This window comes from Pseudorca crassidens, chromosome 5 (assembly GCF_039906515.1).
Source record: "Pseudorca crassidens isolate mPseCra1 chromosome 5, mPseCra1.hap1, whole genome shotgun sequence".
In the NCBI taxonomy this organism is placed as follows: Eukaryota; Metazoa; Chordata; class Mammalia; order Artiodactyla; family Delphinidae; genus Pseudorca; species Pseudorca crassidens.
Genome location: NC_090300.1, coordinates 56643761 through 56661952, shown reverse-complemented (window position 1 = coordinate 56661952; position 18192 = coordinate 56643761). Strand labels below are relative to the sequence as shown.

The 18192-nt window shown below is 36.4% G+C and overlaps 1 protein-coding gene across 8 annotated transcripts in view; it reads right to left on the bottom strand.

The window, feature by feature from the left end:
- NLGN1 (neuroligin 1) overlaps window positions 1–18192 on the bottom strand; it is an 889492-nt gene that overhangs the window by 703044 nt on the left and 168256 nt on the right. For 6 of the 8 annotated variants that reach the window (XM_067738068.1, XM_067738069.1, XM_067738066.1 and 3 more), the window contains exon 2: window positions 8940–9752. In XM_067738068.1, coding sequence (XP_067594169.1) covers window positions 8940–9432 — 493 coding nt within the window. In that variant the 5' untranslated portion in view covers window positions 9433–9752. Of the gene's footprint in view, window positions 1–8453; window positions 8533–8939; window positions 9753–18192 lie in introns of those variants that run through there. The other 2 variants (XM_067738067.1, XM_067738074.1) reach the window with 2 other exon arrangements.

The following is an 18192-nucleotide window of genomic DNA, read 5'->3' as shown; positions in this document are numbered from 1 at the left end:
ATAAAAAGTGGTAATTTAACAATTCAAGAGCAAAAAAACACAAAAAATCCAATTAAAAAACAGGCCGAGGATCTGACAGACATTTTTCCAAAGAAGACATGCAAATGGCCAATGAGTATGTAAGAAGATGCTCAACATCACTAATCATCAGGAAAATATAAATCAAAACTACAATAAGATACCACCTATAATAATGGTAATTATCAAAAAGACAACTAATAATAATCGTTGGCAAGGATGTTGGGAAAAGGGAACAGTTGTGCATTGCTGGTGGGAATGTAAACTGGCACAGTCACTATGGAAAATAATGTGGAGGTTCCTCAAAAAATTAAAAATAGAACTACCATATGATTTAGCAATTCCACTTCTGGGTATTTATCTGAAGAAAATAAAAACACTAATTCGAAAAGATGTACCCACATGTTCATTGCAGAATCACTTAACAATAGTCAAGATACGGAAACAACCTAAGTGTCCACTGATAGATAAATGGATAAAGAACACATAATAGAATACTATTAAGCCATAAAAAAATGAAACCTTGCCATTTGAGACAACATGGATGGGCTTTGAGGGCATTATGCTAAGGGAAATAAGTCAGTGAAAGACAAATACTGTATGATCTCACTTATAAATGTGGAATTTAAAAATCAAACAAACAAACAAAAAAGCAAGCTCATAGATAGAACAGAGGCTGGGGGTGAGGGGTGGTTAAAATGGGTGAAGGGGGGGGTCAAAGGTACAAACTTCCAGCTATAAAATAAATAAGTCATGGGGATGTAAGGTACGGCATGGTGACTATAGCTAATAATACTGTACTGCATATTTGAAAGTTGCTAAATCTTAAAAGTTCTCATCATAAGAAAAAATGTATAGGGATGGCTGTTAACGAGACTTATTGTGGTGATTGTTTTACAATATATACAAATATCAAATCATAATGTTGTGCACCTGAAACTAATATAATGTTACATGTCAATCATGCCTCAATAGAAAAAGGGAGAATGTCCTGTGAAGAGATACAGGGAGAAGATAGCCATCTACAAGCCAGAGAGACCTACAGCAGAATCTTCTACACAGCCCTCAGAAAGAACCAACCATGCCAGTGTCTTGATCTCAGACTTCCAGCCTTTAAAACTGTGAGGCCAAAATTTTCTGCTGTGTAAGTCACGCAGTTTGTGATACTTTGTACAGCAACCCTAGCAAAGAAATGACCTTATTTGGAAATAGGGCCTTAGCAAATGTAATTAAGATGAAGTCATACTGGATTGGGAAGGGTCATAAATCTTATGACTGGTATTCTTATCAGAAGGCCATGTGAAGACACAGAGACACTGGGAGACACCCAGGGAAGAAAGCCACACGACAACAGAAGTAGAGACTGGAGCAATACAACTACAAGCCAAAGAATGCCAATGACTTTTGGCAACCAGCAGAAGCTACAAAAAGAGGCAGGAAGATTCTCCTTTAGAGCCTCCAGAAGTAACCAAAACTGCCAACTCCTTGATTTTGGGCTTCTCCGCTCCAGAACTGTGAGCGAATAAATCTCTGGTGTTTAAAGCAACACAGTTTGTGGCAATTCGTTACAGCAGCCCTAGGAATCTAATATAGGGAGTATTACATAGAGTATTCTGGCCACTTACAAAGGACTATGTGAAGATTTATGATTAGAAATTATGCTTCCACATCTAGTCCAGAGCTTAAGATGATCAAATCCAGAATGAGATCATGTGATTGTTACTAGCAAATATATGTACTGGTGTGATTTTTGAAGTTGGTCATTTCCTAAACTACTTCAGCATGTACCTCCATGGGAGGAAGAAGAAGAGGGGGAGAAATATGAGAGGACAAAAGACTATCAACAAAATCTGTAAAAGAAAGTAATGTAGAAGTTAATTAAAGCAAAGATTACATCATAATTATGAAGCTAGTAGTATATTCTATATGTGAAAACAACACTTTAAAACACGTATCATTACACTGGATAGTAGAAAGGAAAGCATTTTCTACAGAGGATTTATTCTGTGACATAGCTCTTTTTGCTGGTGGCATGTCATATGTTTTCAACTTCAACCCCAATTTCTACAAGAAAAAAAGTATTTATTCTCTGGAAAAAATGAGTTGGACACCTATAACAGTCTTTTAATCATCAGCTTCAGGAGACTCTCTCTGCCTATCAGTAGACAATGGAACAATTGATGTTGTTCTTTTAAAACTTTACAACCCTTTTAGATCTGCTTCATTTCAGAGTTCCAACTTAAACTGTTTAGCTTTTAGAAGACTTAACCACATCTGTCCAAGGATACTAATTCAAATATGAAGCCAAATCTCTGGTTTAATCTGATTTCCCATTTATCTTCAGACCCCAAATAAACCAGACGTTTTAATTATTTCAGTATGTAGTGATTTTTCTACTAGCAAATTGGCCACCAAATTTTCTATTTGATCTGGGATCCCACATAAACAGAATTGTTATTGTTGCTGCTATATTGCTTTGCTTTATTCCCTCTGTTCTAAAATCATCTCCTTAAAGAAAATACAGTTGGCCACTAACAAATTACGTATATTTGGGCAGGATACTTAACCTCTTTGGTCCTCCATTTATTTCTGCATTTGTAAAGTGGGAATAAAAATCTCATAGGATTGTTGTGATATTAAATAAATGAATAAGGCTAAATGTCTAGAACATATTAAGAGCTCACCAATGCTAATTCTATCTCCACTTCCCTTAATGTTACACACTGAACAATTAAAATAGGAACAATCAGATGAGAATAGAATCATATTACTACTTCTACCCATGTACTCATACTCATGTACTCTGCCTAGCTACATGTTAATTTAAATTATCTACTAATGCTCTTTTTAATCTGAAACCTCCAATTGTATACTAGATCCCAACTTTCTCTAAAGATATTATTCTAGAAGTCTATCATCTTTCCTCTATATTTTTAATTGTTCCCTTCCTACTATATACAAACATTTCTCTTATTTAAATTTTCTTTTATTATAATAAAATTGCTTTACAATGTTGTGTTAGTTTCTGCTGTACAATGAAGTGAATCAGCTATATGTATACATATATCCCCATATCCCTTCCCTCTTGCGTCTCCCTCCCACCCTCCCTACCCCACCCCTCTAGGTGGTCACAAAGCACCAAGCTGATCTCAGTGTGCTATGCGGCTGCTTCCCACTAGCTATCTATTTTACACATGGTAGTGTATTTATGTCAAACTTAATCATACAAACATTTCTCTATTTCTTCCATCTTAACCTATAGCAACAAAACAACCTCTATTGTCCTTACACTTCCATTTTTTCTGCTCCTTCTTACAGCAAAACTCCTTAAAATAATCATTTATGCTTAGTGATTCCAAATCTTCCGCCATTCTCTCTTCAACCCACTCCAGTGTGTCAGACCCACACCACCCCACAAGAGTTCATTTGGTAGAGTTGATCACTCTTGTCTATTTTGATGCATTTTCTTTACCTAGCTTCTAGGACAACAAAAATATATTGGTTTACCTCCCATCTCACATGTGACACTTTCTCAGTCTCCATAGTCTTTCCTTCTCTTCTTCCAGACCTCTTAATGTTGGAATGTCCCTGGATTAATCTTTGGTGTCATCTCTTTACTCTATTTTCATTCAATTCCTTTTATTCTCACTCAGACTCATGACTTTAAAACTCTACCTTCTATATTACAATGACTCCCAGATATATATCTCCATTTATACCTCTCTCCTGAATGCCAAACTGGTTCCTTGATGTCTACACTTGGATGTCTAAGAGTCACCTCAGATTTAACATGTCCAAGCTAAACATCATTCTTCTACTGTGCCTCCTCCTACACTATTCTACATTCCTTTTTTCTGTCTTAATTGATGGCAAATCTATTTTCCTAGACATTCAGACCAAAATCTAGGAATCTTCTCTGACTGCTCATTTTCTTTTACAACCCATAACCAAATGAGCAAGAAATGTGATGTTTGTAATATATCAAGACTATGACTTCCACTGTTACTCCTCTGGTCTGAGCCTGGACCAGGCTGACATCTTGTCCAAGCTACAACAACCTCTTCTTTGCTCTCCCGGTTCCTCCATACTCTCCTACAATCTACTCTCAATAAGTCAGTCAGAATGATCTCTTTAACATAAAGTCAGATCATTCTGAATCTCATTGCCTCACTCTCTCTACTCTTTCCAGATTTACCATACCCCTAGTTGTTCCTTAAATACACAAGGCAGAATCTCATCTTAATGCCTTTGTGCTTGCTCTTTGTCATGTTCTTTCCTCAGATACTCATTTCGTTTCCTTCAGGGCTTTGTCCAAAAGAAGACAATACTGGCTAACTTATTTAAAATTACCTTCACCCTCCACACCAGCACACCCAAGCCTCCATACTCTGTTTATTTCTCATCTTCTTATACCCTCTAAATTTAGTTGTTTATTGTGTTTATTGTCTACAATGTGTCTCCACACACTAGCATATAAGCTCCAGAAGGGCAAGGATTTTTTAATTGCTTTTTTTTTTCACTGATGTATCTCAGGGGCCTAGAGCAGTAATCTAATCAGTACGGAGTAAGGACTCAATAAACATTTGTTAAGTGAATAATAAATCAGATAGAAATGTATAAGCATGAAGGAAGAGCATTCTGGAATATAATCCCCTTTTAAAATCCTAAACACACTGACAGTGATAGCAGTCATTTTTATACATATCTAATTAGGAAAAAAATCAGTCTCTATGTTCAACAAATGACCAAATAAACCCTAAATTTATGGAAAAGGCTCTTGAATGAATTCAATATTATCTCAGGTAAAGACTACTAAGCAGAGTGTGTAAATGTTAAATACTTATGAAAATCAGGAATAAAATTCTCAAGGAGTCAAGAACTGTACCACAGCCATCTACAGAGATTGTAATTTTCTATACAATAAAATTGGGGTAAGTGAAAAAAGTGAGTTAACTTATGCAGAAACGAAAATTAATTCTGTATTCGTCTCACACGAGCTATGCAAATTATAGTCAAAGTACTGGAGAAATACAAAGCTAAACAACTCTAGGGTATCCGTAAGCCAATCAATTTGCTGTGGATTCTCCGGGTCTCTTGTTCCTCTTCTCATGTTTACTGCCTAATATTTGACCACTTTACGGTTTGTTGGCAACTCTCATAAGAGAGTGAACTAGAGAAGCAAAATGAAACATAAGCAAATTAAAGCTACTCCTGATAGCAGCCAGGAGGAATACGCTGGGATCTTTGTCTGGACAGTGAGAAAACGTGTACTATTTAAAAGTATTCACTAAAATGTGTACTAAGCATGTTTTCTGGAAATCAGTTGCTAACATTGGCTTGACCCAATTCAATAAGGTGAGCATTAAACCCATCTAAAATAGAGTCAACTGATAGAATAAAAAGAATTCACGATACATTTGAATGTGCAAAAGCAAGCAGGAAGAAAAGGAGGGTAAAGGGGTGGAGACATACAAGCCTCTGCTGTAGAAATCATCTACAGGATGTAATTTAACATAATGGAAATGCATCTAATATAAGCAAGAACTAGGGCCAAACCTGACTCCACCCACTTACTAGCAGTAGAAACTGGGTCAGAATGCTTAACTCTGAGAACCTTCTTTCAAATTTGTAAAATAAGGACAGTCATATACTTTCTTCATAAAGTTTGGTGATAAATTATGTCAGTCTCTACGTCCAAATTCCAGCTTCTATCACATGTTGCCTGCCTATTTGGCCAAGTGCTGACAGTTATCTCATTTTAATCACTCATCCTTTCTTTCAGTTTTTCAAGGATAAAGCCCTGAAGAAATATCTACAAGAGTAGTTAACATATGGCTAAAACTATCATGGGAAATTTAAAAAGATGGATTAAAAAGTGCAACTGGGACCTTTTGTAAATGAGAGGCAGCCTATTGGTAAAAATATGTTTTTTTCTTCAATTGTATAGGAAAAATAGTATAAAAGCTCTGTTTAAAAATTACAGCAAAGCATCTTTTGGAGGAGGGAGAAGATGTTCTTCCTTTCATACAGATTAAAGTGCAGAAAATGCTCTGTTCTTTGTAAACTTACTTGAACATAAGTTCTATGGGAAGAGAGATCTTTGTTTCATTCATTACTGATAGTGCATATAATAGGCAATTAAGAAACAGATTTGAATGAATACAGCACACACAGATTGGCACAAGGGTGGTGGTCCATCTGCCTCTGCAGATGACCATACACAATTAAAAAAAGAAGAGATAAACAATAAGCCAGAATTTTATTAGCACCTAGATAAAATGCAACACAACTATTTCTATACTTCCTAAACTTCCACAATTCTGTTGAAGAACTCTAAGTCCATATGCAGTATATATATTAGCATATGCATAAATATGAAATAACTAATATTTTTTGAACCAGGAAAATATGATTTCCTGAAGTGAATAGACCCTTCACGATAGAGAAGGAAAAAAAAGCTGAAAGTTTGGGGGAAAAAGTTCTATTCCTCTGCTTAAAAGTCAAGCTCTAAACTTTGATTTTGTTTATTTTTTAAAAAAACTATTTATATAGAAAATTACATTTAAATTATTTATTATTTAGATGTTAGGATAATATACAAAGAGCTAATAAACAGCATAACTTAGTTATAATAATATATTAAATACCAAAGTGAACAAATGTTTTAGAATTCTTAATATGAAAACACAGTAGATTTGGACTATAAACCACAGACTGATGTAGGTATCTATAGATCTTGTCCTCAGGCTAATTATAAAGTAGTTCAAAGTTTGCCAAAGTAAATAGCACAGCCTACATACTTCTTTGCCAACTCTCTCATAAAGCAGATGGAACCAACCATCGAAAGAACCATGAAAAAGAATTTTTTAATGAATCCATTTCTTTCTGAAGTTGTATGAGAAGAAGGTCACTTTCTCACTTACTAGCTTACCTTTTGATGTCCTTATCAATTTTTAATTGTACACATTTTTATGTATTATGCTATATTTATGCATTCTTCAATGGCATCTTTATTTATGACTTTGTGAATCAACATCTTTGTGATAGGAGGCAAAAGTCACTTAGCTAATTACACGTGCTTGATAAGCTGCATAATAATAACCACTGCAGTACTGTACATTAGTTGAAAGCATATAAATTACTGCAGTTATTCTCATTGGGGAAAAAACAAGAGACTTTTTTAGTTATCTAAAACATCTTTGTTGCCTCCATATCCACCTTCTTAAGTATACTATTCTTTTAACCCAAATCATGACATTAATAATAAAATAAAGGTTAAATTCCATTCTATCAGTCTGACCAAAGAAATAAGAACAAAAACAAAGCAAAATTCAATTTAATGCAAATACGTCTGATCTGCAATTGAGGATTTGGTGATATGAAGCTTCTTCCACATAATGCAATCCCAGTGAAAAAAAGCAGTTTAGACGTTCCCCACCCCACAAGAATGTTGTAATGAAATCTGACTTGGTCCAGCCAGGAGATTAGAAATGCACAGAGAGAGAGAGAATGTACAGAACTGGAATATTAATATGACTTCTGTATGAAGATTGAAAATTCTACAAAGTTATAATAAGGTCAAAATAACACAGATAATTTACTGCCAGAGAAAATCATACTCTCCTATGAGTGATTTACTAGATGTTCTATAAAAATGGAGTGTGGACAAGCTACATTCAGATGCAAGCCTGCAGCTGTCAGTGTCTACATTTGCTCAATCTGGCTAGAGGATGCTTTGAAGGTTGATTTAATTGTAGCTTCTGAATCATGTTCTTCCCTATGCTTTAAATTGTTTAACATAAATATAAAAATGTTAAAGCAATTTTAAGACTGTAAATATTTAGTATAAAAAGCTGCAAAATCTCATTTTTTTCTGGAAGAGTGACTGAAAACAGAAAGACTGTCTGGGAAAAAATACCATTACTTAATAATGGTAATTGCCCAACAGTTATGGAAAATTTACCCTTACATGAGAAAGTTCATAGGGTGTTCAGAAGGAACTAAGGATAAACAAACAAAAAACTAGGTTTGTGACTGAACTGATCAATTTTAACAGAAACAGGAATCTATTATCTGTAGAAAAGGGTTCAGAGATCAAAGCTGAACAGCTGGGAAGGCAGCATCTTTGGGTTCCCTGCAGGCAATGTAACAACCTAAGTATCTTTTTCTGTATACACAAACTCAAAGCAGAGATTCAACTCCTGTCCATGCCACCAGCGCCAGCACACAGGGCACCACCAATGAGCTTTGTCAATGTCATCTACTCAGCTAGAGCTCTCCTCAACCATCTTTCTATTCTTTGACAGCCTTCAATAAATTCCAAATATCGCCTAACCATTCACTTCCCAGCGTCAGCAAATCATCCTTAGGGAGAATATCTTGTTCTTCCTCTGCAAGCTGTTTCCCCCATTTTTTATTTTCACTTTTATACATACCTCCTTTTCTACATATTTTCTTGCCGGGTTTTCTGGCACATTCCTTGGATATTCTTTTTACTGAAAAATGAATAGAAGACTAGAAAATAACATGGCGCTCCATCACAGACCGCCGGAACATGCAACACCACTATCTAACTTAATACGCTCCTGCATTTACTGAGTGCGAAAGATCCCCAATTCGGTGAGCCTGCACATGCAATGGAGAAATGTTGATGCATCTTCTCAGAAGTCATTCGGTAGGAAATGGAAATTAGGAACCCATTTCTACCTAAATATACGTGCTGCAGAGGAAAGAAAATGAGTAGGCACAGGAAAAAAATAAGAACGCCAACACACATAAACAAAAAGAGCTGCATGCACACATGTAAAATATGTCTACATGCCGACAGGAAAAGCCATGCATGCTACCAGTACACATGAATTAATATTGTTAGAATAGAATAATATAAATATATCTCCCTGTTTTTCCTGTAGTAAACTCACCATCCTCAGTTGGGACGTATATATTTAAATACAGGCAATCTTCACTCTGGTCTTGTACGTACGATGAAACCACATCCAAGTTATTAGTAAACCACACAGGAAGCATGACTTCTGGCAATCTGCCATCAATGATATTCTGGGGACACACAGGAGCAAACTGAGTAGCATTCCTGATATCTGACCAAGGAGATGGTGGTTCTGGAGGCTGAAAACGATGTTCTCCTGTTGGCGGGGCTGCATATGGAATGCCAAGAAACTGAATAACTGGACCCAAAATTTCATTATTGAGTTCTTTCTTAATCCCTCTTATCTTGCCGAAGTTGGTAGTCACCAGTGGGTCTCCATCATCCAATTTTTGTGAGAGCACGTGAGCAGCCTGAAGCAAACAGCCCAACACACAAAGAGTCAATGAGGCACCCAATCCCCTGTGTACCAAGCATGCCATTACTGCTCTCCAAACATAAGCTGGCCACATGCATCTGGGCAGTGCCATGGTCCCACATCAGTTGTGTAGTTGTCTGGTTGCAGTGAGGCAAAGGTGTTTGTATCCACTTGAGAAAAACCGTATAACGGTAGAATACACCTCAGATTTCTCAAAGGCGAGCTTGTCAAGAAAAGCTCAGAAAGCTCTTCATGCAGCCAGTATCTCCCATTGATTTCACATGTATTGAAGTAGCATCTTCAATCATCGCTATTTATCAGGCCATATCCTATTGACCATTCTGTTTTCCATAGTAGCAACATAGTGAGAGTGGCCATTGACTGTACATTTCCCTCTTATAAATCAAATCCAGTTAGCTGCAGGTCTATATCCTAGAGAAAATGAAAATAAATCATTAGTACAAACAAGCTAAAATAGACAGAGTGATAACTAGATGTTTTACAAGCTACAGAAATACTTTTATAGGCTGGACTCAGGTGAGTTAAATACTACCATAGGAAAATTATGGTTTGATGTGAGATGACAGATGAAATCACCGATAATTAGAATATTGAGAAACTTGCCTCCTGGCTTTATACACACTTAATAGAAAGCAGGCCTTGTTAAAATATACAGTTTCAGGAGCATTTCACAATATAGTTTTCTTAAAATACTGAAGGTTATGTGTGAAGTTTTCCCTTTATTGAAAGTCTTCAATCACTTTAAGGGACCACAGTATTAATCACCAAACATACTAAAAATTAGAATTCAGTAGCAGAAAAACTTTTTAAAAATATTGGTAGGGGGCTTCCCTGGTGGCGCAGTGGTTGAGAGTCCGCCTGCCAATGCAGGGGACACGGGTTCGTGCCCCGGTACGGAAGGATCCCACATGCCGCGGAGCGGCTGGGCCCACGTGAGCCATGGCCGCTGAGCCTGCGCGTCCGGAGCCTCTGCTCCGCAACGGGAGAGGCCACAACAGTGAGAGGCCCGCATACCGCAAAAAAAAAAAAAAAAAAAAAAAAAAAAAAAAAATATATATATATATATAGGTAGGGAATTAGTGGAATATAAACAAACTTTTTAAGAATGACTATATATATTAAACAAATAAAAGGATGGTTCCCCAATCCTGTGCTATATAGAAAAAACAAAGATTATGCTAGAACAAGAAAACCAATATTAGCTCAACTATGATCATTTACGTGCAACTACCTTATAAGGTCATTCACCTTAAATTAAGATTCAAGAATTTAAAAGACAAAATGCCTTTAGACACAACTTGAAAAAGAGACAGAAGTTGGCATCATTTTTTGCAGACTTTTTCTTTTTACCATCTAGCTAGCTATATATTTTAGATATCAGTAAATCTGCAACAGGAAAATTAACTTCTGAGTCAGTCAATATATTTTAAATTACAAATGTTCTCACTACCTGTTAAAGGTCAAAGGAACAACACAAAAAGAAGAGTGCGGCAGTTTCAAAGAGCAACCATACCTAATCATAGCGTTGCATACTGACATTAATCAAACATCTAACACTCTTTACCCAGTCCAACTTAGGATGCATCAGAATAAAATGTAACATTCAGTGCAATGCAATTCACAGTGTAATCTTGCGTTAACTGCAAAATAGCACACAACTGGACAAATCTGTCTTTTCTTGTTCAAGCAATGTTTTAAAGTGCATAGTTTGAAAATAACAGTGTTGATTTGTATTATAGATGGTTCTATCCTGTCATATTATGGGGAAGATTCCTGAAGAAGTGCTGGTCTGGCAGTGAGGCTGTCCTGACTTTGTATTATTGAAAAGGAGACTGCAAAAACTATTTAGGGCAGCAGGAGATTTGGTTCAAGCCTGGTGTTCCTTTAGCTCTGAACAATTCATCACAGATGGCAATAAGATAAATGCCTTTCTTCAAGAATACTTGTCTGTGTTAATGCTCATACCTTTGTTGTGAAAGCACATTAACATACAAAAGACAGGCTTAGACCCATCCCATTTCTGTGCCAGAACTCTAGCATGTATTGAAGATTTAGCTACACAAACCCACTTCTGTTAAGAGTACATAATGCTCATTCTTGCACAGAATCGTGGTGGGCCACAGCATGACTCAGTCTTCCCTACTCACCTTTTGGTGTTAAAGAGCAGCATTTTGACACCTAAAATAGAGAACCTGTGGTGAGGACTTAAAAATTTCCATCACCATATTTTATTCAGCTTAATTTTCAAATACAGTGATTTCTAAAAATTCTTCTTTACATACTTGGTATCTCATCCAGAATAAAAAGTACTTGATTGGCATATGGACACCAAGGGGGGAAAGTGGGGTGGGGTGGTGGTGGTGGGATGAATTGGGAGATTGGGATTGACATATATACACTAACATGTATAAAACAGATGACTAATAAGAACGTGCTGTATAAAAAATAAATAAAATAAAATTTAAAAATTAAAAAAAAGTACTTGTTTGGTTACTAACAAAATAACGCTCATTTTTGTACTCACAAATCCTTAACTGTGTTAAAAATAAAAGGGCTGCTGTTTCCCACTTTAATGTGCTACTTTAACACAAACTGTGGAGGATGAGAATTCTGCATTCCATGGTAAATTTTCAAATTCTAATGGTTAGCTTTTAAGGTTACATAAATATCCCATTATACATGGGCTTACCTGTATAATTACAGTATCGACCCCAAATATTTTTCAGAGGTCACTGTTATAATAATAACAGTTGCCCAAGTTTAATGTAAAAATATGGCTTGTTTAAATAACTGAAAATTTACATATATACGTGTATATATATGCCTAAATATAAAGACTTTCAAATTTGTTGGCAGGGTTTTTTTTTTTCCCTATTTATTGGTGCTTTATTAGTACAGTATATGCCAAACCCTTAGTTTTTAGGCATTTACATCTCATTTACAACAACTCTGAAAACTAGCTTCAACAGTTATCTCCTTTTTACTTACAAGGAACTGAGACTTAGAGGTTAAGTGTCTTGGCCCAGGTCTCTCAGCTAAACAACAGCAGATCCAGGAGCCCACTGGCATCTAATTTAAAGGCCATCCCCTTGATCATTACACATGATACAGTCTCTCACTTCACAATGAACACTTTTTAAAAAACTGATCCTAGTGCATTTAAAATTGAATTGTAAAAGTGTTTTATGTTCCTTCAGAAGACAGAATGGAGGTAAATACTCTGACGATTTCATAGAAACAGAAATTTAAATGGTCTACCTTGTTCTTACTGGCACTTTAGATTTTGTTACCTTTTTTACCTTTTTTTACTTTACATTGAATGCAGTGATTGGGTATGTATATGTGTTTACGCAAGATCATGTTAAAATAATGAGTAACCCCAAAAAGCCCAACTTCATAATAGGATAAATGTCCATTAACAGATATTGATAAATGAATTATGATATATTCACAAATTAGAATTCTATACTTCAGAGCAAATAAAGAACCTAGACCTAAATATATCAGCAAGAATAAATCTCAATATTTTTGAAAAAGATTAGATATAGTAAAATGCTATTTAAATAAAGCTTAAAATATGAAAAACAAAACTATATATTATTCACAGATGCATAAATATGTAATAACAGAATATTTGCTATCCATGGGTAGGGAGAAAAGGGTATGAAATTAGTTCTAGCAATTAATGTTATTAATTGATTAATCGGAACTCTGAATGATAATCTGGGGTGAGGCCTTAAAAGACCACAATTAACTACAGCAAGTTTTACAAATCTAAGATTTGATGGTGTTGGGTGACACACGCAAACACACACAAGCACACACATCTTTGTTATGGAATTCTCTGTATTTTTCTGTATGTTTGAAATATTTTATAATAAATACATTAAAATAATGAGGTCAGAAAAGCCTTATTCAGTAGTCCAGGCAAGTAGATGAGCTTATCAAGCCACACAGGACTAGCTTTCTCTGACTTTGCAGTAGGTGGAGATACTAGCTCACAAATTCTTCCATTATTCTTCCCTTTGGGTTAAAGCATGCGCAATCCCACTGAGATAAATAAAACAAAAATAAATAACATTTAAAAAAACATAATAGATGGGAATATATTACCTCCTTGCATTAATTTAGCATAACACCTGGTCCATCAACTAGTTTGTTCCTGAGTGACCCAGATCAAAGAGATGATGCTGGAGAGAGTAGAGAGAAATTTCTAGGACATTAAATAATCACAGTGGGTGGCCACATGCATCCAATTTTTCCTTCACTCAACAAACATTTATTGGATATCTATAACGTATAAGCTATTGTGCTAAATCCTATGAGAATTTAAAGATAAGTACAATCTAGTCATTATTCCCAAGCAGCTACAATATTGTAAAGATCTGAATTGACTACACGCTTATCACCAGAGCTGCATGGAGCCTGGCCAATGCTACACAACTGATGGTTATTATTTACCATAGTTATGTTCTATAAAGTCACTGCAAACACTGAATTAGAGAATATGAATCCATTGCTCTGAGGGAAATGCATGTGTATACATACATGCATGTGTGAATGTGTATGTGCATATACACACAAACATATATTATATATACATATTTCACATAGTTACAAATTATCATCTTAAACCCTTAAAACAATTCATCCTAGTAGAGTCTATTTTCTTTATTTTACAAAAGAGAAAACAAAGTTCAGAAGTGTTTAGTGACTTGTCTGAGGCCACCTCACTGATAGATGACAGAATTGGGATTCAAATCCCCTCCACCGGGCCCCAGAGCTGGAGCTTCTTTCACTATACTGCATTCTCTACCATCTCCATCCTCTGTTCATCTCTGCGTGAGAGCTGAAACCAGAAGTCACATCATCACCTTGCTCAACCTCAGCAGGAAGCACGCTCATGGGGTGACTCACATTTTTTGTTGCTTTGCTCATGTCTGTGAATGACTGCAAAAGCACCATGAGTATTGACTTTGGGGCTATGAATAAATTTTAGTGAACATGCAAATTTGCAATCCAGATCCAGAAATAAATGACTGACTGTATTAACTAAAGATAAATAATGTTTCATACCTATGAATCTATAAGTTGAAGTCAGAACATAGCCTGGCAACAGCACTTAGTAATAATAATCGGATTTAAGAGCTGGATTTAGTAATAATAATTTAATAATAATTGCATTTAGTAATAACTGGATTCAGTGGAGTGTGGCAGTTTACAATGGCCAATGCTGGCCATGTAACTGAAATGCGCTTATGGGAACGGCTCACTGTAAGAGAACCTGACCACCAGCAGATTGTGGGCTTCCTATACCAAGATGTTTCACATGCACACTGTTGGTGGTTCAAGACCTGGAGACAAGGGGTATCCCGTGGGATCCAGGAACGGGAGAACAAAGAAGCCTGAGTCTGAGATTTACAGACCCTATTCAGTGCATACCCTTCTCCTGCTATTGCTCTATTATATTATTTGCCTGTAATAAAGCTGTCCAGTGAGTATAACCTATCTGAGTCCTGTGGGTCAGTTCAGTAACTGACCACTTAAAGTAAATAATGTGTAATTAATTCACATAGTAATTAAAAATGAGATGAATAAACAAATGAATGCAATCAGAAAAAAAAATGTTCTTAGGCTTTAAAAGGAGAGACAGGTCTACCTTGAATTAGTGGATAAGGAAAGAGTTCATGAATCAAGGGGAATATGAGCTGGGCCTCAAAGAATTGGACAAACACTGATGGTTACAGAAGGGGTTCCAGGTAGAGGGCATATTCTAGAAACAGTGGAAAAGATATGTAGTGGTAGTGTGGTGCTCAACCTCCCTGGGAGCAGCTCACACTCCAAGTAGAAAGTCCACACCAGTGTAGAAAGGTCTGGTCTTCTTGCTTCAATGCAGACCCACTCTGAGGGGCCATCCCAGACCCAAAGCTCCCTGTGGAAAGGGGCCGAGGGAGGAGTTGGTTGTGATTCCCTGACTGCCCTCCCAGGTGTTTTTCCCAATGGTATGTCCAAATAAACTTTAAGCAGGCAAACCTCCATCTCAGAGTCTTTTTATTTTTTTTTCCCTGGGAAACCTGACCTACGACAGAAAGGAAAGCAGCAGGCACATTTGAGGAGGGCACAGGTTAGTTTGGGCAGAACACAGAGTAAATGAGGTTGAGCACTGGATGAGACTGGAAAGGCAGGTTACAGCCAAATCAAGCAAGCCCTTAATTAAAAGGCTAAAGAGTTTGGATTTTATTCACTGGATGATGAAAAGCCATTAAATGTTCTTAGCAGGGGAAGAGTATTATCAAATCTATTCACAAGAAAATTAAACTGGCAGTACTGTGGAGCAGAGATACCCAAAGCAGTGTGTTCATACCCCACCACAAGAGTACCAGATGAGAGAAGGGAAGTAAATCATTGAACTTCTATGTATTGTAATTTTTTTATAAAGCAAAAAGAGGAAGAAATTAAGCTTTGCTAATATGAATATATGGTTTCATGCCAGTGTCTTCACGTGGTTGTATGATGCACAAAACACTTGAGATGTTCTTTGGAAGGTGATGGTTCTACACTGCGGTGGGTTTGCCAGCAGGTGGCATTTTGTTGTTGTTACCGCTCCTTTTCAATGTTTGGTGATGTATTAGAGTTAATATCACTGGATAAGCAGATGTATACCTTTTTCATCATGTTTTAGTTCATGTAACACTCAAAAAATTGGCTACTACATTAAGATTTTCCCACAAGATATACATTAAAGGAAATACTAGTAATAGAATAAGGACAGGGCTTCCCTGGTGGCGCAGTGGTTGAGAGTCCACCTGCCGATGTAGGGGACACGGGTTCGTGCCCCGGTCCAGGAAGATCCCACATGCCGCGGAGCGGCTGGGCCCGTGAGCCATGGCCGCTGAGCCTGCGCGTCCGGAGCCTGTGCTCCACAATGGGAGAGGCCACAACAGTGAGAGGCCCGCGTACCGCAAAAAAAAAAACAAAAACAAAAACATATATATATATATATGGACAAAAACAGAGCAGAAATGAAACTTCTCCTAGTTCTAGCATAAGTTCTTTTTCAGCTACATTGCAAGACTGAAAATAATGGCTATCTAATCATATATAATAACAAGCAGACAAAAATATTTACAAACATCATAAAGATAATTTTGAAATGCAAATTTATATCCATTTTAGTAGCTGTGAACTGTGCCCTAAGAATCTCTACATCTTGAGCTATTAATGAATCATGGGAAGAAGGCATCAAGTTTATGTTAAAAAAAAAAAAAACTGACATCTTTCTCATCACTTAGTGTCTATTTTTGTGTATGTTTTGCAACCTGATGGTAGAGATATTTATGTAGGAGTATAAGTATATATTTTATACTTTTTTATGATTTGGTTATCAAAAACAGAGGATTATGTGACCACAAAGGTGTGGAAACCATTACTTTAGTGAATGAATTGGTGGGAAAGAAACTGGAAACAGTTTTATTTTCATGTACAGTTTGAAGTACAGCTAAATACATCCACATTTATGTGAAAATGACATCAAGAAAAGCTAACATTATAGATCATCAAATATTTGCCAAGCTCTGTCCAAAGCACTTTATATTCAGTCCTCACAACAAAATTATAAGCCAAGTATTATTATCTGAGATGAGGAAAATGAGGCTTTATGTGGTTAGATAACTTTCTTAAGGCCACAAAGCTAAAATAAATAAATAAATAAATAAAAAGGCAGACTCCCTAACTCTAAAGAATATGTCCTGAACCTTTATGATACATGACATTTTGCTTTGCTCCTGAATGAGACAAACTCAATAAAGTCGTACGCTCAGTTTGGAGGTATTCAGGAGAGTGAAATACACAGGACACCAACAGGAGGGAAATAGGAAGGTGGCTGATTAGCTTGCTGAGGTTAATTAATAGGCATCATTTGGAGAGGCTCCAAATGGTGTGGTATTGAAAGTTTTTCCAGCAACATTCCATAACCTGGGTCAGAGAGTAAATGACAGCAGTTAGGAATAGGGATAAGCAAGGCAAGAATGGTAGAATTTCAAGGAGCAAAGGTTTTAAGAAATGGTAATTCTAGTGTTGAATAGATTAACTAAATCTGGGTAGGAAGGCAGGCAGAACCAGAAGGGTACAAGGAGAAAACGTAAGAAAGAATTAGAAGCAAAAATCACAAAGATGGGAATATCAAAGTTCAAAACCTTAATCATGTAGAAGTTCAAGGTCTATCACAGCCCATGTTGTGGCCATGCCAACCCGTAGCTATGGACAACATGGTGACAAGTATATACTGGCATGATCATCGTTAATTAATTAATAACTTGATTAATGCTAGCACCAACAAGTATGGACTGGGGCCAGTGAGCTAACTATATCATCTCATTTAGCTGTGTCTAAATACCATGAGTTAGAGACAATTATCATCTCTATGTAACAGATAATTAAACTAAAGATCAGAAACACAAAACCACTGAAACACTTTTCAACAAAAAAAGAAAACATTTTTATGAACGTAGGGAGTTCCAACAAATAGAAAGAGATAAGGCAGAAGAATTTAGAGACTCTAAAGATAAACCCTGCCTCTTCCTCAATTCTATCCAGAGCCTCCTTCTAGGAGGAAGGGTAAGCAGGCCTCAGTGGGTTCCCAGGTTACATCCCGTTCTCCCTTCCTTCACAGAACATGTAAGCAGGGTTCTACTTGTTCTCTCTCTCCTTGGGCTATTTCTACTCTGAATGAACTTCTCTAATGATGTAAGTAAATAACAGAGAAAATAGAATGTTACGGAGAAAAGGCAAACTAAAATTTGACAGAAATAGGAGAAAAAAATTTTACCAACAAAATATTTTAACAGGAAAA